At 39.5% G+C, this 23,666-nt stretch overlaps 3 protein-coding genes and 1 long non-coding RNA gene across 4 annotated transcripts in view; 2 read left to right on the plus strand and 2 right to left on the minus strand.

Moving 5' to 3' along the window:
• Window positions 1-23,666, plus strand: part of LOC309702756 (uncharacterized protein) — a 156,707-nt gene that overhangs the window by 108,923 nt on the left and 24,118 nt on the right. The window lies entirely within an intron of this gene.
• Window positions 1-23,666, plus strand: part of LOC309702724 (uncharacterized protein) — a 70,497-nt gene that overhangs the window by 15,832 nt on the left and 30,999 nt on the right. The window lies entirely within an intron of this gene.
• LOC309702764 lies at window positions 11,258-11,987 on the minus strand. Its single transcript, XR_014275711.1, has 2 exons — window positions 11,952-11,987; window positions 11,258-11,843 (listed from the first exon to the last, which is right to left on the minus strand). It is a non-coding gene; the product is annotated as an uncharacterized lncRNA (long non-coding RNA).
• Window positions 13,572-16,679, minus strand: LOC309702715 (uncharacterized protein). The gene is made up of 10 exons (XM_082527337.1): window positions 16,594-16,679; window positions 16,413-16,445; window positions 16,227-16,316; window positions 15,547-15,815; window positions 15,332-15,434; window positions 14,957-15,059; window positions 14,825-14,877; window positions 14,638-14,716; window positions 14,212-14,415; window positions 13,572-13,719 (listed from the first exon to the last, which is right to left on the minus strand). Exons 4-10 carry the CDS (start codon window positions 15,798-15,800, stop codon window positions 13,712-13,714), a joined length of 804 nt encoding a protein of 267 aa, XP_082383463.1. The 5' UTR covers window positions 15,801-15,815; window positions 16,227-16,316; window positions 16,413-16,445; window positions 16,594-16,679; the 3' UTR covers window positions 13,572-13,711.

Consider the following 23,666-nt stretch of genomic DNA (forward strand, 5'->3'; position numbering starts at 1 on the left):
TCCTTTTTTGTCCCTGTCAAGTTTGTGTGTCTCTTTCTCTGTGTTTGTTCTCTGTTTTATTTTTGTCTCCTTTTTTTGCCCTTTGTGCATTTAAACCCTTAGTTGACTTCTAGTTTTTTTTTCTAGTGTTTCTTGTGTTTTCTGTGCCTGAGTCGCCAAAATATTACTTGGTTTCTTACCATTTTTTATACAATGCTGATGCCTTACACCCCCCCCCCCCCCCCCCCCCCCCCCACACACACACACACACACACAAGTAAATAAATAACGGTGTGCAAATGAAGATTTGCTGTGTTCCTCCAACTCTTCCAGTAATGAAGCTGTTTCTTATCACAGGAAGAAGATGATCTACAGCTTTTTGAGTTTTGTATTCTCTGTAACAGAGCAGGAAAAAGTCATACTGCGCCACCATCTGGACAGGCAGACTCATTTCAGCTCTAACTGGTAGCTGAGTGTTGATGTTAAAAATGCAGCATTTATGTGAGACTTAATGCTGAAACAGTAAACAGAAATGTGACTATTATTTATTTATCGCAATTAAGAACATGATTGTCCATAATTAACTTGCGATTAATCACAAATTAATTTCAGATTTTTTTTAATCTGGTCTAAATGTGGTGTGTGAACAGTTTATTACCAGCTACCTTAATGAATACAGATTGATTGGACACCTGAACATAACAATCATTTATTAAAAAACAAAAAAACAAAAAAAACAAAACAAAGAATCAACAAAGAAGCTCTTATGTAAAAGCCCTGCTATGAGACCAGCCTGGGTAATAAATCACTATCGGCTGCTATTTGACAGTGACATGTTCAGTCATGTTCATGTTTTTACACCTGACTTAATCCCCTCTGGATCGAGGCTGCTGTCATGGCTTTACTTGCCACATTTAATATTAAGCTACTATGGAGCTAGGAACACAGGGATGTAAATTACATGGGAGATGATCATAAAATTACAGAAATATGCTAAAAATATGAAAATTAAACAATGGTGGATAAGGAGGTGACCTAGTACATCAGCTCAGTTCTTTATGAAAAAATCACTCTCAATTGCTAACATTTAACATACAGCTACTCAAGTTACAAAGGTATTTTTAAAAGTGATCAGAAAAACTTAAAACTTGAGATGCAAAATTCATTTTCAATAAGCTCATGCAACATCACAGTTTCATGCAATCTACACTTTGAAAATGTTTGTGTCATTTTCTCTGGTGTTCAGTCCAAAGTTCCTCTTGTCTTACTAATGTAGAAGAGCATGAGGAAAATAGCCATTAGCAAAACACCAGCCAAGGACGCACGCACAACCAGAAGCCAGGAGCAGTCAGGACAATGTATAGAGACTCCTGCAGTGACACTTCTACTTTGGGTTGCTGTTTGTGGTGTGGAAACAGGTGTGTTTGAATCTGTGAACAATAAACACATACACAAAAGTTATCAATATACAGACAAATACAGTATGATAATTTAAAATACTCTCATACTGTCAAATACTTGGTGGCGCTCTTGGTGGCGCTGTCACTTGGTGTTTGCTCGCTCTGTGGTAGAGTATCACTTCCTGTTCCTGCTCAAACACAGTGGTGTTTCTGAGTAGCTTATTTGCTTAGCAATTTAAATAACAACTTTTAAATACATTCTTCTTTCATAGTATAATCTTCACGTGCTTCATCCGAAGCACACTTTCTGTGTACTCACTACCTAATTTATAGCTAAAGTATTCACTCACTGTCTCTGTACTGTCTTGCTAGCTTAGCTTAGCTCGTAGCCGACTCATTAGCACCATGGCTACTTCACCTGTCCGTCCTGCACTTTCTTGCTCATTGTGTCAGATGTTTAGTTACTCCTCGGCCTCCTTTAGCAGTAATGATATCTGTAACAAATGTAGCATATTTGCAGCTCTGGATTGCTGAATTGGAGACTCGGCTTCGCACCCTTCATTCACCCGTAGCTAGCCAGGACCCTGTAGCTGGTGCAGCCAAAGATACCGCAGGCCCCTCTAGCTGTTCCCCGGCAGACCCCAAGCAGCTGGGGAAAGAGGGCAGCTGGGTGACAGTGAGGAGGAAGCATAGTCTTAAACAGAATCCCAAGGTACACCACCAACCTGTTTATGTGTGTAACCGTTTTTTTCCCACTCGGTGACACACCCGCCGGGGGTCAAACTCTGGTAATTGGCGATTCTGTTCTCAGACATGTGAAGCTAGAGACACCGGCAACCATAGTCAATTGTCTTCCAGGGGCCAGAGCAGGCGACATTGAAGGAAATTTAAAACTGCTGGCTAAGGGTAAACGTAAATTCAGTAAAATCATAATTCACGTCGGCAGTAATTACACCCGGTTACGCCAATCGGAGGTCACTAAAATCAATATTGAATCGGTGTGCAACTTTGCCAAAACAATGTCGGACTATGTAGTTTTCTCTGGTCCCCTCCCCAATCAGACCAGGAGTGACATGTTTAGCCGCATGTTCTCCTTAAATTGCTGGCTGTCTGAGTGGTGTCCCAGAAACGATGTGGGCTTCATAGATAATTGGCAAACCTTCTGGAGGAAACCTGGTCTTGTTAGGAGAGACGGCATCCATCCCGCTTTGGATGGAGCAGCTCTCATTTCTAGAAATATGGACAAATTTATTAAATCCCCCAAAATATGACTATCCAGAGTTGGGACCAGGAAGCAGAGTTGCAGTGTTACACGCCTCTCTGCAGCTTCTCTCCTCCTGCTACCCCCCCAAAACCCATCTCCACAGCTTCCAAAAAGACAAAAAACAAACTAAAAACCAGCAACAAACAACTTAAACATAAACAATCACAAAGAAAGAACAATACAGTATCCACATCTGAACCAAAGAGTAAAACAGTGAAATGTGGATTATTAAATATTAGGTCTCTCTCCTCCAAGTCTCTGTTAGTACATGACTTAATAATTGATCAACAAATCGATTTACTCTGCCTTACAGAAACCTGGTTGCAGCAGGATGATTATGTTAGTTTAAATGAATCAACACCCCCGAGTCATTCTAACTACCAGAAATCTCGAAGCACAGGCCGAGGGGGCGGTGTGGCAGCAATTTTTCACACCAGCCTATTAATTAATGAAAGACCAAGACAGACTTTTAATTCATTTGAAAGCCTGATGCTTAACATTGTCCACCCCAGCTGTAAAACTCAGAAACCAGTCTTACTTGTTATCATCTATCGTCCACCTGGGCCTTACACAGAGTTTCTGTCTGATTTCTTAGACTTTATATCTAATTTAGTTCTGAGCTCAGATAAAATAATTATTGTGGGTGATTTTAACATCCATGTAGATGCTAAAAATGACAGCCTCAACATGGCATTTAATCTGTTATTAGACTCAATTGGTTTCTCTCAAAATGTAAAAGAACCCACCCACCACTTTAATCACACTCTAGATCTTGTTTTAACATATGGCATCGAACCTGAACATTTAACAGTGTTTCCTGAAAACCCTCTCCTGTCTGATCATTTCCTGATAACATTTACATTTACAATTATTGATTACACAGCGGTGGAGAGTAGACTTCATCACAGTAGATGTCTTTCTGAAAGCGCTGTAACTAAGTTTAAGAATATAATCCACCCACTGTTATCATCTCCAATGCCCTGTACCAACATAGAGCAGAGCAGCTATCTGAACGCTACCCCAACAGAGGTCGATTATCTTGTTAATAATTTCACCTCCTCACTACGTACGACTCTGGATACTGTAGCTCCTGTGAAAACTAAGGCCTCAAATCAGAAGTACCTGACTCCATGGTATAATTCTCAAACACGTACCCTAAAGCAGATGACTCGTAATCTGGAGAGGAAATGGCGTGTCACAAATCTAGAGGATCATCATTTAGCCTGGAGAAATAGTTTGCTGCTTTATAAGAAAGCCCTCCGCAAAGCCAGAACATCTTACTATTCATCACTGATTGAAGTAAATAAGAACAACCCCAGGTTTCTCTTCAGCACTGTAGCCAGGCTGACAAACAGTCAGAGCTCTTTTGAGCCAACAATCCCTTTAACACTAACTAGTAATGACTTCATGAACTTCTTCACAAATAAAATTTTTATCATTAGAGAAAAAATTACCAGTAATCATCCCACAGATGTAATATTATCTACAGCTACTCTTAGTACCATTGATGTTAAGTTAGAGTCTTTTTCTCCAATTGATCTTTCTGAGTTAACTTCAATAATTACTTCCTCCAAAACATCAACGTGTCTTTTAGACCCCATTCCTACAAAACTGCTCAAAGAAGTCCGGCCATTAATTAATTCTTCGATCGTTTGAATATGCCTCAGACCATTTCCTGAGCTTGAGAGAAGGAACAAAAAGGAAATGACACATTTCCTGCATCATTTCCACTCACACTTTCCCCACCCTTCTGTCTACTTTCTGCACTGTGCTATCTAAAACCCACAAAAAACACCACATGCCAAAGCTGACTGTTTTCTTAGAAATTAAGAGGAATATTAATGAATTCATTTATTTATTTGTAAATGAATTCATTAATATTAATTGTAATTTTGATGTGCATTTTGAGATTATTCCAATACAGTATTAAATAAAATACATCTGTTGTCTCCTTCCCAGTGGCTTGAGAGTTGTTTTGGACTTCAGTGAAATTTACCGGTTAATAAAGTAGGAACGACTCACCAGAACCTTTAGAATGTCTAAGAACTCTAAAGAAGCGTACACAAAGCCTTTCTCTAGTTGGAGGAGGAAGGAGTGGGTTTGACTCACTGTCACTAACTCTCACTAACTCACTGCCAGACTTAATTTACAGTGTTGTTATGTTTAACCTGGTTGAGCAGGTTACACATGTATGTTATCAGAATCAGAATCAGAATCAGAAACTTTATTGTCATTGTCATGAGAACAACGAAATTAAGAATGGTCCCCGATCATTGCATCCAAACATAGCATCGATCGGTAGAACACTGAGCTGCTGCAACTACGTGCGCCGCCATCTTGAAAAAAAAAAAAAAAAAAAAGGCTAGAGTCCTTGCTGCAGGGCCTGGTTTTGAATCTGCCTTGACTGCTTGTGTGTCATTTCCCCTTACACTCTCCCCAAACTCCTGTCTACTGTCTGCACTCTGCTATCTAAAACACAAAAAATCACCACATGTTCAAAAATCACTGCCAGCTTGATTAATAAAATATCATACGCGAGTGTATTTAGGAAACTGACCCAGACCACAGACACGGGAGAAACGAACTAAAGTTTAACAAAAAGCAAGCCTTTATTGCAGCTGATACAAAATAGGAGAATAATGCAAGATGAAACAAGGGTGAAACTAAACTGAAACCTAAACTGGGACAGAACTAAACTAACTAAACAATGACGATGGACAAGAACATGAAAATGAACAGGAACATGCAACTATGGAACTATGAACTGAACTAAAACAACCATGAACCTGAACAGAAGGAAGAACTCTGAGACTTGCTGTGACTAGACATGAAACCAAACAGAGAACCTGGCAAAGAACAGTAAAACACAGAGGTGGATCACCTAGGGAGACACAGCTGACACAAATGATCATGACACCACAAGGAGAAATAAAACTAAACACACTGAAGATGGAAACATGAGACTCTTCAAAATAAAACACGGAGGGACATGAAGTGAGACAGGCAACTCGACACAAGAGACATAGAGAGGGAGACGGACACAGAGGAGAGAGACACAAGGAGAACCTACATAGACGAGGAAATAACACAACAAACAGAAGAAACTCATAAACGAGGAGACTCAATCAACTAAATCCTAACTAATGATAACAACAGAAGAACTTAATAGAATTCCAATTTAACATAAGAAATCAAAAATACAAAATAAACTCAAAATGCTGGGTCACAGACCCAGGACCCATAAGAACCCATGCAGCTAGAGCCATCTATTTGCTGTGTTCCCACTGTGACAAAGTGGAAACTCATTGTGGGCTAGCAGGAGGGACTATGCGCTTACCTGCTGCTCTCTGGCAGGTAGCTCCATGCCCTCCTGAGTTTTAATTGCACCTTAGAACACACATGCATCAACACTACAATGAGCGGGTGGAGGGAGGTTTGGAGTCTTCTCTCACCCCCATTCTCTGCGGCCTGCTGGAGCGGGGGGGGGCTAGGAGGAGTTGGCCGTCCGACTGCGGTCTGGAGTGTGGGGCCTCCTTGCTCCTGCGGAGTCGGGGCGGTCTGCCTCTCCCCACCGCAGGGAAAAGGGTAACACCACCTGTAGAGTACGCTTGGGGAGTGTGATCGTGTGTACAGCATCTCTTTATGTCTGTCTCCACGTCGGTTGAGTGTGAAGTGCATATGAGAGCATGAGGGTGGGAATGGATGTTTGTATCTGTGTGTGCCTGTATGTCTGTGTCTATATGTCAGGTTGGGTATCAGACGCCACCTCTCTGGGGACATCTCGGGCCCTCCAAGGTTTGGAGGCCTATCTCCACCCATCACCACTTCCTCTGCCGGTGGCGGACTCCCTCAGGTGTCGGTGCGTTGGTGGTTCTTTGTATCTGGGGATGGGCGTCCGGGTACACACCGGCTCACTCCTTGGCGGCCGCTTATTGGGGCTCGCTTGGGCCACTTTGGGGTGCCCCCGGCCTCTCGGCCTGGGGCTCAGTCACTCAGGCACAGCTGGCTGCCGGCGGAGCTCACGGGCGCGTCACTGCAACTCCCCCTGGCTTCTGCTCCACGGCTGCTGAATGAGCCCTCATCTGGGACTCTCCTCAGCTCTTACTGGGACAGTGGCGCGGCTGCCCCTCTGTTGGTCTTCCTTGGTCTCTTGTGTTCTGGGGGCCTCTGGATGTCTGGAGTTTTGATCTCCTCCATACCTGCTTCATACCCTGGAGGACGGGGCTGTGGCTCCCCACACTCCCTAGCAGATCATTACATGAAGGAACCTTTGGAATGCAAGCATGCTGATCCACACAGGTATGCACACAGGTGTACACACGGGTATTCACAGACGCGGACTACAGCTTTCTGGACGATCTGATTTCCTCGTGTCAGCATTGTTCCCACATCATCATAATTAATGTTGTTCCAGGTTCAACATTGCAAGTGACCAATCACCTTCTTGTGACGTCATTCCTTTGCGACTTCGAAATACCCGCCTTCGATTATTTCGAAATACAAGTGAAGAAGCGAAAAACCGCCGCCTGTCCGCCGAATTTGAAGTCAATTCGCCTGTCCGCCGAATTTGAAGTCAATTTAGGATACTTTCCTTTAATAAACGGTAAGCATTATACATATGTTCCTCACTTGGCTTGCTGTTTGTTTGCTAGCGATAGGCTACTTGACGACAGCATTAGCTAACCAGTGTTCTCTAGACCAGCGTTCCCCAACTTTTTGGGTGTTTCGTGGCCCGGGGGTTGGGTCAGGCAAAATTGCAGTAGCTTCCCTGATCATTTTACAAACATAAGTGAAGAGAATCTGGACTAAAAGGCCTAGACTTATGGTTGTGTGCTGAATCTATGAATCAAACTATCACCTGGAAACATAATTAACTGGTCCATAGCTGTGAAACTGGACATGAGTTCTTGATTCTATGGAGATTAACAGTAATCCAGAAATTTACAAATTTGTCCCAGGGACATCGCGTAGATGTTGTCCCTGGGACATCGCGTAAATGTTGTCCCTGGGACATCGCGTAAATGTTGTCCCTGGGACATCGCGTAAATGTTGTCCATTTTGTTCCAGGTCCGCTGCCTGAGATCGGGATGTGCACCTAGTTATAATAGCTCTAAAATCTCCCAGTGCGAGGTCCTGTCCAGCTGTGTATTTATCCAAACCAGCCAACCAGGCATTCCCTCCCTCCGTTATGTCAGGGAGTTTGTCCACTAGGGCCTGGACATCTCCGAATGAATAAGGTTGATACACTGGTCTACGTTGCGCTTTAGTCTGGACCAGGGGAAATATGCCTGGAGGCTGAGGCACAGGGCCCTTAGATCTAGTCTGATATCCTAAACTGGGAGGGGTAGAGGGGCGTGTATTGTTAAGGTCACTGAGTTCATAGAACATCATTGTGTCACCCACTGTGCAGTAGAACTTGTGAGTGGGATTCTTTCACAGACAGATGCTGAAACCAAATATGCTTATAGGTTTAGTGTTCCTTCTTAGCCATTGTAAGGGAAGAAATAATTGCTTCTTAATACAAAAACACGACATATTATTAATAACTTAAAATTCTTAATGTTATTCAATAAAAGGAAAAGGGCTTCAATACATAATATTAAAGATTTCAATAGGTCTGTTAAATGGATTGAAATATATTCTGTTGCATCCAATTCTCTTAGGAGGACGGCTTTAAAGCCACATCAGCAGAGTTCTGCCAGACATTTAAGCAATACCCTTTGGTGTGCCAGTATTTTCAGAAGCACTGGGAAGGCATTGGCCACATGTGGTGTGACTACGGCCGTCGCTTCAGTCACGCTCGTTCTGAAACAAACAATGTGATTGAAAGGTATGATTTATTATTTTGACCTCATTCAATTGTATTGCTGAAAAAAAGATATTATGCTTTAATCCAAGAGGCTAAACTGAGTAGGTTCGTCATGTCATTGCCAGAACAAGTTTTAGGCAAATCCTTTAAATTCTAGCAGCGTTTTTTATGTTATCACAACAAAAAACAGAGTAGGTGGATTTGCCTAAATCAGCTAAACCGGCACAGAGCATTCCTTTATAAAAGACGTGTGCAATAGGTATTCCAATTTTTTAAAAAATAATACAGTCTTGATTAAAACTTTAAATTCCTTCAATTACAGTTACTAATCATTTCAAATAACTGTTTTTCAGATTTTTCCACCGCCTGAAATACCAGTTTTTATCTGGCTACAAGAATAGGCGTCTGGATGATCTGATTGAAGTGCTCCTAGGGAAGGCCGACGACTACTTCTCAGTCATAAAAACCCTGCAAGATGTGGGCCGCATGAAAAACAGGTTTGCTGACACCTTGTCTCAAGTTTCAGACTCTGCTTCAAGACTGATGGAAAGTGGTTGGGCTCTTAAAATTACAGTCAAGAACAGCCATGGAGTTAATGCATATCAAGTCCCATCTGAGTCAAGAGAAGACATGGTGTATGATGTCTGCCCTGTTGAGTCCTACTGCAACTGTACATATGGCTTACGAGGACTTCTTTGCAAGCATCTAGTGTTACTTGCAAAATTAGCAGAGGCTGACAATGACATCTATCCAAACATGGAAACAGACCTTGGCAAGAATTGCAGTGAAAGAAAGGCATTACTTTGTACACTGTGAGGACTTGAAAGTGATAAAAATGCCAAGTTTGTTTGGAAATCTGTGTTTTTTTTGCATCGGCTGAAACACTTCAGTGCACTTGTTGTACGTTCTCTCACTATAACACATGTGCTTGCCTGAAGGTGGCTTGTAGCCATTTTAAACAAATGAAAAACTCTCTGAAAAGTCCTCTATCAACTTTGAATGACACTCCTGTAGTTGAAAGCACAGACAAAAAATGCACAGAAGATGCAGTTGGAAAACTAAATGCTGTTTTAGACACAGTTAAACAGTGGGCATTCATTCCAGAGGGTATTACTGCAATGATAGATGAACTGCATACAAATGTCTTAAAAACAAAACAAGTAGGCAAAAGTATATGCCAGTACGAAATAAAGATGACAGATAATGCACGCAAAATTAGGCCATTGTATTCTAGCAAGAAATGTTCGGCCAGCATCGACATTCCAACAGTCTGTGAAAATGAATGTGAACAGTCGATAACCACTGAAAGAGAGACATCCTCTGGAGAAAATGAAAACCTTTTGGAATACAAAACAAAAAAGAGAAGAGTTAAAGCTAAGTATATGCACAAGTAGACTTTTGTGTGACATTTCAAAGGGACTGCATCCATTACTTCTGTTTATTGAAACCTAAAGCTGAATAGCTGTCTTAACTTTCTGCCAAGGAACAGATGAAAAGAAATTGTTTGGTCTCTCAAGCAGTTGTTATTTATGTGTGTTATTCATTACTTTGGCTTGGTTGCTGTTTTTGATACAAATTCATCTGTGCCCATTGTAATATTTTCATATGTTACTATTTTTATATTGCTATGCATTATAAATAAAGGATTACTTATTACTATTAAAGGTCTGCATTTGTAATTGTTGGTATTATTTATAAAATATGCGCGCTTAAGTTTTTTGCTCCATAAAACGATACCTGTCACTTTTTGGACATAGAGTATCAGCTGTTGAGAATCCTGGCTCATACAAAATAGAAGTAAAAGGTTTCAACATCCAGCCTTTTTATGATTAAATACAAAGTGTAATAACAGAGTTATTGGGGTGTGATTTTGTTAATAGTTAGTCTTAAGTATAAGTTTAATAGTAATGAGTAAGAAAATATAGCCAGAATAATGGAATGAGACTAACACCTGACCTCACACTGAGATTTGGTATGAAGTGGCATGTTTGTGCTAATGCTGACATTGGGGCTCAGAGTTCCTCTGTGTGTATATATTTGTGAACGTTAACTTGGCTAATGTCCAAGGGTTTGACTGCTTTCCTGTTGGATTGTATCACAAAGAACAGGGATAAGAGCACCAGTGGCCGTGCACACCCTCATCTCTCTCCTTCACCCGATCATTAGTGTTGGAAACCGGCATTAGCTCAGAGTAGATTAGACTTCAGTATAGTGCAAGTGATTTGATTTTATGATTATTTGATTCAGTTTTTTCTGTGTTCAAGCTCAATTACTTTAATAAAATATGTTGAATTCAAACAAATAAATAAACAAATAAACTGTGGACATTACCCTTTTAAACCTTTCTGAAACAAGACAGGTAAAAACCAGTGTATAAAAGTTTACATAGGTATAAATAGCTCTAACACTTTACTCCAGCCTGGCGTCCACACATGTGGACATCACATTTTGGGTTATTTAGACCAAAATACTAAATCTTGATCAACAAGTGCCTGATATACAGTTATGAGGACATTATACTGCAACTGTTCTATCAAAATTTCAAATTAATGTCCTCATATGTGGCTCTCATTTTTCTCAGAAACAAAAATTAGGTAAAAAAAACAAAACCTGGTAATTCTTTCTTTTTACATTCATCGGGTTCCAATCGGCCCAAATATCAAAGAGAAATTAAAAATGCATGCCATGGAAGATTTCGGGTCTTAGGGGGTTAAAATGACCAGACCCCTCCGGCCTGTTTTCCAGGCCACTAAATTAAACCCAGTCAATTACCAATTGAACAGAATAAAAACCTACGAGGTCCACTAATAGTCCAAAAGTCCAAATCTTTAATAGAAAAGACAGGCAGAACTCAAACAAACAATAATCCAAACGAGGAGCATATATACACACTGGAAAGTAAATAATTATAAGTTATTAAATCAGACTAATTAAATACAGTAAAACTAATAAGGGAAGACGAACACACGGGAAATAAAAATAACAGTGTAAACATACCAAAACTCAAAATAAAACAGGAAAGCTACTACAAACCGAGTGTGACACAATTACATTCATATTGAAACATATGTGATAATTTTCTTTCTTTGTAGCATTTTTAAGATATGTGTTAGAACAGTCATTATGCTGTTTGGATTAGGAACCAATCATTTTTGCCAAATAGTTAACACAAACTTAGAACAACAATGAACAATTTTCAAGATTCTGATTTACAGAACAAACAAAAGTCACAAAAGGTTTCATTATTTAAGAGACAAGATCAAGTTTTTCACACAGGAATGAAATGACAGAATCCAGTGCAGCGGGGCCAAAGGTGTGTGTCAGCAAACTGAAGGTTGAGGAATCAGTCAGCTCATGTTTAAGATTGTGTTGGATTTTGAGAAGAGTCTGTCTGTTATTAGAAAGTAAGATTAACAATGTTACACCAATAATCCAAATACGGGGAAATGACAAATAATACCAAAAAAGATACAACTTTCATATTGTTTTACTAACTTACTTTGTCATATCAGCACTTGAATGGTCGATGCCTTTACAGACCATAGGCCCGTTCTTCGTACCTCGCTAAGTAAGTTAGCTGGATTAGATTGTTGACGATTTCGCGTGATCTTGGATCGTTCGGTTCCCCGAAGCTCATCCGGGACTTGCTGTCATAGCAACAGAGCCGTAAGCGTAAACCTGCTCGGGAGCAGGTTCACTTTATGTAAACAGGATTAGATCGCGGCCACGCAGGTATGTCCGCTTCATTTATACGAAAGCAACAGCGATATTCCACCACTGTTTCACCATAAATAAATAACATCAATGTAACTAAAGATAATGCAGCACCTGATCCTTTTATTGATGTCACACAGATACATACAGGTCATTTCCTAAAAAAGGGAAATGTACTATTAACATTCTATTACATGTATGTGATTATTACAGATGTAATTCATATTTCAGAGTAGTAATTGTAAATTACTTCGTGTAATCAAGATGAGAGACCACGGCTATAAAAGCCAAGGTGGATTTGGGAAGCCTGTCGCAGCCATGTCCTGTCCGTTTACGCGAGCCACCCATTGCGGAAGGTGCAAGATTGATAAGGAGAGTCCTCAGAATTCAGCGTATATTGCGGGATAGACAGGATCCTTTAGCTCAGCGCGACAGTGTGCTCATTGAGAGATATCGATTTCCCCGTGAGGGTATTATTTACTTAACCAACTTGTTGACGAGGGGGTGCAGGACCACCACCTGTCTTTTTTTGCTCTGCCCTTTTCTTGGTTGCTGTTATGAACAAACAAACAGATTATTTCAGGGTCTCTTTCCAAGAGACGAAAAGCAATATAAGTGATAAATATTACCATTCTATAGAATATTCTTATATTTCACTTTTACTTGTTCCCATGTTCTAGTGGGTCCTGTTGTGGCTCTAATGTGAAAGAGGATATAATATAACAATATAATATAATGTAATATAATATTGGATGATATAGTGTAATATAATAAATCTACCCTACCGCCTACTGGTGTTGGCCAGAGGGGCCGATGGCGCGATATGGCAGCCTCGCTTCTGTCAGTCTGCCCCAGGGCAGCTGTGGCTACAACTGTAGCTGCCTCCACCAGTGTGTGAATGTGAGAGTGACTGAATAGTGGCATTGTAAAGCGCTTTGGGTGCCTTGAAAAGCGCTATATAAATCCAATATATTATTATTATTATTATTATTATTATTAAATTACTTACGAGTTTAATTTGTCAGCAACTTTCTGCCAGCCCTCTCTCCTTGCTTTTGCAGCCTTTGCAGTGTTCCCTTGCGTTCTGATTTAACTCTGAAACTCCTGAAATCCCTCACTCAGGAGTTCTTGCTCTGCTGCCGAAAAATACCGAGCCGAGCGCACTCCTTCGACATTTTCGCCGACCAATCAGAGGGTTGCCGATCACTGTTTCTGCTATCGATGCGTATCCCCTTTTACGGCACCCAGTGATCGCACATTACTTCATCCAGCTGTACTAATCGTCAACAGCAGGTGTGTTCGGGGAACCGGATTAGCGCGCTCACGGTTAGCGCGATGGTTTGGTCTTGGATGTTTCATTTGATCTTGGATGTAGTAAGTGACGTACGAAGCACAGGGCCCATGTCTGTTGTGACATCGCAGGCCAATCTTCCGGCAAACCCGAGGGCTAGCTCCCCAGCCTCCTCTTCACTCAGAACACTAAACACTGTTACTTTAGTTTTGGCCTTCTTAGGCCTGTCAAGAATCATTGCGGGCAGTTTGGCTTTACGGCCCTAAAAAAGAAAAAGTGCAAACACCAAAAGAGCAGAGAGAGACACACACACGCGCACAAAGTTAAATGCTTTTGTTTACATGGTGTAATTGTGTATATGTTGCAGCAAATGCACAATTTCCAGCCACATTGTCACTTCATTGATATGAGTAACCCGGATTTATTTCAGGTGACATCAAAATCACGAAATGTATACCTACCCCAATCAAACCTCTGAAAACATGAACTGACATGTTCTCTGCGTTGATTCTGCGCTTGATCTCGTCTTCTGTTATTGTGTAGGTTTTCTTTTTTGAGCTTGGTACAGATAAGCGACCATGCACTCTGTAAACTGTACTAGTTCCTTCTGAATCAGTATGGAATTCTGTATCTGCATCGATCCTGTCAACATCATCAGCAGCAGCATTATCTGTACTCAGACTTGTGCCGTATACTTCTGCTTCTTTTTCGTTGTCTTCAGTCTGTGTACCTTCATCTCTTTCAGTCTGTGTACCTTCATCTCTGACTGTCAGTCTTCCTATCTCACTGTTACTTGTCGATTTGCTGCAGATGTTCTCTCCCTTAGGAACTTTTCCTTTGTCATTCGCTGCCTGATGCTTTCCCTGATGACATTCTTCACTGGCTACTTCTATTGCTCCTCCTGTATAGCCACCCACTATGCTGCACAACTCCTTTCCCTCTGCTGTGCTGCACTGTGCTGTTACATAAAGAAGAATGATATAAACAGCACTATATCAATTTAATTGTGAAGAGAAATCCCCACAATACGACACAGTTATGTCTAAAATAGTTTTGTGTAAAAACTGGATCTTGAAACGTCCACTTTAATTACACAGTCCTGGTGTGCAAAGGCAAAATTACGAAAAAAAAATTTCACTTTAAACATTTTTGGACATTGTTTAGTTATATTGTGACTTACTCTCACAGAAGATACAGATGCCACAAACAGACTTTGAACAACGCATGTGCTTGTATGCACCACATTTCTGGCACTGCACCTGTGAATTAAAAAAAAAAAGAAGAAGAAGAAATAAACAAACAAAAAACAAATGAACAAAGTCCATTAAATAAACAATCTATATGGCTAAGGACATGTCATAGTGTACCCGGTCTTTGGCTGCAATCACACACCAGCACTGACTGCACTTCCTAGTTCGATCTGCAAAATATAATTTGTTTAAGTACAAGTTACATTTTCCAATGTTAGAGAAAAAGAAGGCAGCTAATTTTATCTTTACCTATTGAGGAAAATAAGTAGTGGCAAAGTCGGGACCTGAGCTTTGTGATTTCAGTGTTGTACTCCTCCACTTGTGTTTTACCGTCAATGAGAGATTGGGCAAACTAATAATTGACGAAGAAGAAAAAAAAAAAAAAAAAAAGAACAAAAAGAATTAGATTAACAAAGAAATGTTTGTTTGTTTTTAACCCCCCCCCCCCCCCGAGGAAAAAAAAAAACAAAAAAAACAGAGCAACCAAAGCAAAGCATTACTGCTGAAATGGTTCAATCTACAAAAAAAATTGAGATTTTACCATCCTGCCTCTAAGGCTTTAAAAACTGAATAGGCAAAAATGTAAACATTACTTATATAGGTTAAAGCTATAGTTTTCAGTACCATTATGACATGCACTCCACATGAGTTCCCATCCTGTTGATGTGGGTGGCTCACATGTGACAAGGTCCACTCTCCAGCGCAGCCTCTTGCTGAAGCAAATGAGCTGAGAGATCGCAGTTATTACAAATAAAAAGCATATAGAGAAATCAATAACCACGTTCGGTAATGATTTCAATTAAATTAAATATGTTATGTTAAATATGTTAATTAATTACCTCCAGTTTTTCAACACCGCACTTTTTCTGACCTCCGACTCGCCAAATGAATTCATATAGACTATGGTCCTCTTGGGTATGTCACAAAACTGTTTTGTAAAAAGATGGATATGGTAGGCTTGGGCCTTGAGCTTTCCTAATGAGGGACACTGAAAAGTATCATGCACTAGAGAGAGTGCAAAATCTGTGCAACTTACAAACAAGGTCCAGTGGCTGCCGTTTTCCAGACAGGCTCCAATCAATTTCTCATACATCTGAAAGATGTTTTTCTGGAAATAAAAATAATGTGACAAGTATGTTTTTCTGTCAAGAATGACACTGCAAAACTGCAAAAGCTTGTCAGGTGAGACTTGTAATTAATTCTGCAGATACACAAACATATAGAAAGTGTCATTTTTGGTTTACATTAATTAATTTCTATAGTGTGTACAAAACAAATCAAGACCACAGACTCAACACGCACCACTCAATTTTTGGTGTTCTTTATCAGTTGGCCAAGACAGAAATGTTTTAATCTGTGTGCATTGCTTTTGAGCAAGTCTTTACACAGAAAAGGTTTCAGAAAGGTATTTTTCAGGTTCTTCTGACAAGGCCTCAATTTTGGAAAATGCTGTTTGTTTATAGTGGCAACTTATAAACCCTTTGTGATAAGAACATAGTTACCACAGTCCAAGTCATACCTTCAAAAAGTATGCACTTTGTGCTCTTGTGGACCCATCCAAAATTTTTCCAGTGATTTGGCTTGGTATTGGATAAATGTGAGGGAAATTCTATAAAAATAACATAAATACACCTATGTTTTCAAATACATTACAAAAAACGTAAACATGCTATGTCATTATGATCAAACAAGCTTTTCAACATACCTCACACTGCAAATAGATTAGGCCATCTATTACCTTATAAAACAAATAAATAAATACATATAAATAAAAACAGAACTAAGGAATACGATTCATTAAGTAAATTGTACAATAAAGTGTATTTAAAGCAGAATTTAACATTAGTTTTATGACAACATAAAAGGATTTTTATGTCAAGAGGTACCTCATCTGAAATGTTAGTCTGGTCAAACAGGGATTTCAAACTTGAAATACCAATAGAGTTTGGTCCAGCTACTCCCACGAGGTAATCTGTGAGAAAGCATATGCTGTAGTCAACAGATATCATTTTCTTTTTGCATGCTGCAACCATCATCCATTTCAGTCTTCTAGGAGCTTTGTCTGGTTGTAGTTCTTTTTTCTCCTCCTCATCTATTAATTAAATTGTTTTCTGACCTTCCTAACTGTTTCCGACCTGTCTTCCCAATGTGATGTTTAAGCAATATATGTATGGTCAGAAGGGGGTGAAATTTTCATTGCAGTTGTACGTGTAACATTGCATGTGATAATAAAAGGCTTGATTGGTTGATTATTCAACATGAGTTGACATTTACCTGACATTGTGAAGGAGTCACAGTTTCTGTAAGGGTGTAAGAACATAACATGTGGATTTGTTACACTTCTTTTTCACAAGTTAATAACAATCAATAATTTTAATTCCATTATTTACAAGCTATCACACGATGTCCCAGGGACAACATCTACACGATGTCCCAGGGACAACATTTACACGATGTCCCAGGGACAACATTTACACGATGTCCCAGGGCAAATTCTACATGATGTCCCAGGGACAACATTTACACAATGTCCCAGGGACAACATTTACGCGATGTCCCTGGGACAACATTTACGCGATGTACCAGGACAAATTTGTAAATTTCTGGATTACTGTTAATCTCCATAGAATCAAGAACTCATGTCCAGTTTCACAGCTATGGACCAGTTAATTATGTTTCCAGGTGATAGTTTGATTCATAGATTCAGCACACAACCATAAGTCTAGGCCTTTTAGTCCAGATTCTCTTCACTTATGTTTGTAAAATGATCAGGGAAGCTACTGCAATTTTGCCTGACCCAACCCCCGGGCCACGAAACACCCAAAAAGTTGGGGAACGCTGGTCTAGAGAACACTGGTTAGCTAATGCTGTCGTCAAGTAGCCTATCGCTAGCAAACAAACAGCAAGCCAAGTGAGGAACATATGTATAATGCTTACCGTTTATTAAAGGAAAGTATCCTAAATTGACTTCAAATTCGGCGGACAGGCGAATTGACTTCAAATTCGGCGGACAGGCGGCGGTTTTTCGCTTCTTCACTTGTATTTCGAAATAATCGAAGGCGGGTATTTCGAAGTCGCAAAGGAATGACGTCACAAGAAGGTGATTGGTCACTTGCAATGTTGAACCTGGAACAACATTAATTATGATGATGTGGGAACAATGCTGACACGAGGAAATCAGATCGTCCACAGCTTTCTTGGCTGCTAGCTAGTTTATTGTGATGGTGCTTTTTTTTTTCTTATTATGTTGCTCTTTGTTGTTTGCTTTCTCCTCTGTTTTTTTTTCTCCATACAGGTGACCCTGGAGTTTTGTTTTTTTTTGTTTGTTTGTTTTTTTCTTTCTTCCCCCCCTTCTCACCGTCTCTTCTCCCCTTTGGTTTTCTTTCTTTCTCTCCCTCTCTTTCTTTCATTCTTTCCCCCTGTCCTATCCCACAGTCATGTCTGTCCCGTTTGTAGGAACTGAAAATAAAATAAATTCATAATTATAATAAAGGTCAATCAAATGGACCAATATGGCAAGGCCATGATGATCCACTTGGTAAAATAAATCCGCTTGACATCTTTCTTGGCCTTAAGACAACATTTCTGATGGCTAAAGATCCAAACGGGACAAAAAAAAAAAGAAAAAAAAAAAGTGGAAACTCATTTACCACTTGTCCCTTAACCATATTGATAATTTATTTCTTTGTTATTTTACAGTCAGCCATAATGCTTTAATTTAGACATTGCTGGTGTAACTTTTCACACTATCCCGGGTTTTGTTTGTGGTAGCAGTAGTTACATCCATTACATACATGCATGTGTTTTAAAGCAAACGCTACTAACTACTGATGGTCCGCTTGAAGCTGACGCTCCGGTGCGTGTGTCAAAAAAATCAACACACTGCTTCAGAAGCACTGTGTCGAAGCTTGATTCGTTTGACCAGAGTCACGTGATCAGTGACGTCCGAAGCTTCATTTAGAGTGTGACTGCTTCGGTGTCTGATTCAATGGTTTATAAGGAAGCGAATCATTCGCGGGATTTGTGGAGTGTTTTGATGGTGACAGATAGCGAACCACTGATCATTCTACTGAGAGATTTGGAGCCAGCGAGGAATAGAGGAGGTTCTGTTGTGCGGGAGTATTTTGAGTAGATTTTGGTCAATCGGGTGGGTTTTCCAGCTTTGTGTTCTTGTTGTTTGCTTTTGTTTTGTGCGTGTTTATTTTATTTGACAACGGGAAAAAATCAAAATGTCAAAAATCTGTTTTTCATAATATAAATATCATCAAATAACTTTAGAAAAATTTCCACTTGATTCTTTACATGTAATGTTGTAAAAATATATATTTTATTGTTTAATTAATCTGAAAATGTTAGTCTGCCAAATGTGCAGCAATTTAATGTATTTATTCTCTTTAGCTGATAGTTTGTGGGGCCCAGGTAGACTGTATAACTGCATCTCTACCAGTTTCTCTGCACTCCAGCCTCCTCTGTGCCATGTGAGGGGATTTTCCTTAATGCAGAAGAAATTATCTCCACGAAAAGTAACAGTTTCGGCCATCGCACAGTGGAACGAATTTTCTTCTTAAATAAAAATGGAAAAGGGCTACCTTACATGCATCATGTTTTTAATTTGCAAGTTCATAAGCATTTTCCCTTTCACAATCAATTCTACCCCCAGGTCAGAAATATGTATAGGAAAGTTTCCCTAATATAATATTATTGATAAATACACCCATCTTGCGATTAATTTCATAAGTGCATGGAGGCAAGACCTCACAGCAGAAGCATACTCCATAATGTGTTGTACATTATTATATGTATATATTATATGTAACGTGGTATTTTTCAATTATTGTATTTACCAACATCAAGAAGTGAAAAGCAAAGAAAGACCACGCCATGGTGGATGTTTAAACAAGGAAAATTTGCTGGTCATAATTATTTATTAAACAAATAAACCACATTTTTTAACCCCCCAAAATACACGTTCAAAGCAACACAACGGCGGCCCAATATCAGACAGGATTCCACTCTGTAGAGTGAGCAGTCATAATGAAGCAGTTGGTTTTATTTTGTGGATTCAAGCTGCTCTTCATATTTCTGGCCACCAAATGTCACCAGAGAGGACTGTGTTAAAAAGCTTCGAGTAATGAACCGTTTTTCAATACAAGCTTCAGTGCTTCAGAAAGCTTCATTTGGCCATCACTACTACTAACCATAAGGTCATTTGAATTTTCTTCTGTTCACAGGCAAATGTCTGGTAAATTGTGTTTCTTCACGTTGCTTTGGTTATACTTACCATGGTGTCCATGTTGTTTATTCAGGTCCTATATTTAAGACAGGTATATGAGAAGGGCCGCCCAGTACTTCCTGTTTATATAGGGTCATGAGGTCAATGATTGCATCATTGGGTGTAACCAAATGGAGGGTTTTTCATTTTGTATAGTATTGTTTATTTTCTTTAAAGTAGCCTTTTGAGTTATATTGTATGTGTTTTACTTTACAAACCATTTAGCTGAGTAAGTGAGTTTGTCCATTTCATGCATAATCTTATTCCTGTTCTTTGTTTAGAATTGTATTGTTTGGTCTGACCTATTTGTTTCAATGGTAGAGTCTTCAATCAACCTATTTGTTTCAATGGTAGAGTCTTCAATCATCTGCTAATGTTATTTACTTATCACCTTACTTGCTGCTTAAGTTATGCTACACTACACCCACCCCCAGTTTAAATCTGAGATAGAGTATATAGATGTATGATGGTTCCAACAAAACAGAATAAATGTGTGGGAAGACCCAAGAAGGTAGGTGTGGTAGTTTGAAATCTAGTAATGCTGGAACCTTATGCAGGAAAAGCAGGAGCAGCATTTACAGGCTATTTAGCACCAAGAATTTCTATTAAACCAGTAAAAATATTTCCACTATGATCTAACAACAAACTAAAGTGATTTCCTTGTCTCCTTTTCAGGCTGTGGTTGAGCGTCATAGCTGAATACACGGAGTAACCTGTAACGTTTAAACATATGCATTTTAAAGCTTAAGAGATCTAATGTGGAGCTTTAAAATTAGAAATGAACAACAGTAGGTGTGTGGAGACGCCACCAAGCAGCTCGACCTTCAGCCACAATACACTGTGAGACAAACTGCACAGAAACAGTTTGTGTTTGGTTACGGAGACCCGCAGTTGTTCCGATGTTGTCGCAAAAAGAAAAAAGAAGTTCCACTTTTAGGCCCTGACTTTACCACACATCATCTCTTTTTATATGGCATCCGCTAGTGATTAATACAGGAACAGGATTTCCTTTTTATGTGTTTCTGTTTAAGCTAAAATCGGTTTAGTGTGACACGAAAAAGGTCCCCTCGAATGTTTTAAAGCAAAAGTAATGAGTCTGTTTTGTTATGTAAATGTAAGAAGTAGAAATAATAGATATATATTCTTTTTAAATGTAGAGAGTGAAAGTAAAAAATTACTCATTAAAAAACTACTCAATAAGAGTAGACATACCTCAATTGAAAATTGTACTTAAGCACAGTCACAAAGTATTTGTACTTCCACCTCTGTAAACATCTGCACACACAGTAATGAGGCCATGGCAGATACTGAGGAAATACAGAAGAAAAATCTTACAAAGAATATATTTTTAATTTTAGCGCATGCATGTGTGCATGTCTGTATCTGCTCTCACAGTGCATCCTGCAGGCCGATGGTGACCCTCACCTGTAAGCAAAGACATGTCATTGATCAACAGTTCAACTCAAACTGTGAGCATTTATCTTCTATTTAAACTCTTTTGTTCCAGCAGTCAGGGCAGGCTCGACCTGACTGCCAGGAATGCAACTCACACCTCACTGACGGCTGAAAAACTACAAACCAACCGAAAAATGTAATTAGCTACAATCACTGCAATGGAAACAAAGAAAACTCTGCACTGTAGTTTGCTCAAAACATATGTCATGTTTTAAAATGTACACGGGTGAAGAAATGTTCTATTTTTGTCACAAGGTGGCACCATGTTACAATTCTGAAATTATTTCTTCCATTGTTGACTCATTAGACTTTGGCTGTATCCCAATTCAGGGTCTGCACCCTTGAAGGCAGGGGGTTGAAAATGATGTGCCTAGGTAATAATAAAATGCAAAGATTGGTGACAGTGTTTATAAGGCAGCAGATAAAAAAAATAAAAAAAAACTGTGGGAAATAAACTAGGCTCTGCCAGTGAATCAGTCTTTGCGTCTCTTCCATCTCCTCATCTCATCTATCACTCTCCTGTCCGTCTGTCCGAAAAAGGCACAATTTGCTGTTGCGTTAATTTAGTATTTAACTATCCACACTTGAAAACTCTTGCACCTGACCCATAATAAAGCAATGATAAAAATACGTTATTAAAATAAAACATTACAATTGTGTTTATTATTGTTTTTATACTTGAATACCTCTGCAATGCAACAACTGGTATGTGTGTTATTGTTGCCTGTGGTCTTTTTAATCCAGCTGGTGAGGGATCCGCTGCCTTTAGCAGCCTCACACAGCTCCTTTTGTCACTGTATCCTCTTCTTGTCCTTACAGACCAGCACTACTTGTGCAGTTAATAAAAGGACAGGTAATGTTTTGTCACACTGTTAAGAAAGCTAATTGACAGGTGTGCAAATATGCATTGTGGCATAAAGAAGGTGATGGAGTGCAATGGCGTAGTTCACTTTAGTCCAGCTCAGTATGTAAGGGTCTGATAACGGGAAGGGATGTTTCTTCAGACAGTGAGGCTGAATCTGAATCTGTCTGAATATAATTTGGGAAAATTTTTAATAACAGTCAGTCTATGACTTAAGCAGCGTGGTTTTCAAAAGCAGGCCTCACAGCTGCTGATAATCACACCTAAACATCATGAAAATAGCGATGCAACAAAAAATGGTTCTTTGTGCCAAGATAATTGCATCTCATACACAACAAAAACTACACCATCACAATAAGAACAACAATGAATTCCCTCTCCAATATGCATGCAGTAATAAATAGCTTGACCACAGCACTTTTTGTGTTGCAGACTTTATTTTATCTGAAAATTCCACGACAAAGGATTGTGCAAGTTACCTCAGTTTCTAAATCAGATGGACTTCTAGGCTTGACAAACATCAGGATGACGTTGACAACTCCATTAGCCAGAGTTCGCATGAAGGCAGGACCCAAAAGCAGACTGAATAAACTGAATGAAACTATACACACACAATACTGTATTTATCACAGAAGTGATCGGGCAGAATCCAGAGAAATGGGAAAATCCAGAGACCCTGAGAGTATGAGGAAGAAAAGCCCATAAAAACAAAAAATCACGAGCGGCCCACTGGGCAAATGCCCGATGGCCAGCTCAGCCCTGCATCACAATATGAACCACATCAAATTACAACGAAAAAAATATTTTAACTGCTGGAAGCAAATATTAATCTTTTTTATACATAAACCATTTCGGTAACACTTACACACACTCGGCTACTAAATGAATGTGTTGTCACACCATAACTATTTCGTTGTTGTGAAAGTGTTGCCAGCATTAACTAATCTAACGGTCATCTACCAATCTAATTCAAGGGTCATGTCTGTGTTCTCCCACAGAAAATGATCCTACACGAACAACATGCTGCTTCAGACACTGATCCTCCCGGTGGAAGTGCACCTTGTTTTTCCTCCTTTTTAAGATTTTTAATGTTAATTTAAATTCAAAATCAACGGCTAAAAAAACATATGAACACCAGATAATTAAAAAAGTGAATGGTTCAGTCTCACGTGTGCAGTAGTGAGACATTGAACTTAACTAAAACTGTGCAGAGCCAAAGCGATTTGCTTAGTTGGAAATACATTTACTGCTCATTTAGAACAAATGACTGTCTCAGCAAACGAGGACACAATCACACAGCCCACTGTCTTTGTTAGATGCGCGCCTGTTTCAGCACAGTTCACAAACTCCCTCCAACACAACGTCCGGCC

This window comes from Aulonocara stuartgranti (genome assembly GCF_965226115.1).
Source record: "Aulonocara stuartgranti genome assembly, chromosome: 3".
NCBI classification, from domain to species: Eukaryota; Metazoa; Chordata; class Actinopteri; order Cichliformes; family Cichlidae; genus Aulonocara; species Aulonocara stuartgranti.

Coding starts and splice junctions, on each gene's coding strand:
- LOC309702715 (XM_082527337.1), bottom strand. CDS start 15,800: ATGTATGAGAAATTGATTGGAGCCTGTCTGGAAAACGGCAGCCACTGG. Junction 15,060..15,331: donor GTGGAGTGCATGTCATAATG/GTACTGAAAACT, acceptor GTCAATTATTAG/TTTGCCCAATCTCTCATTGA. Junction 14,416..14,637: donor CATCTGTATCTTCTGTGAGA/GTAAGTCACAAT, acceptor TTTATGTAACAG/CACAGTGCAGCACAGCAGAG.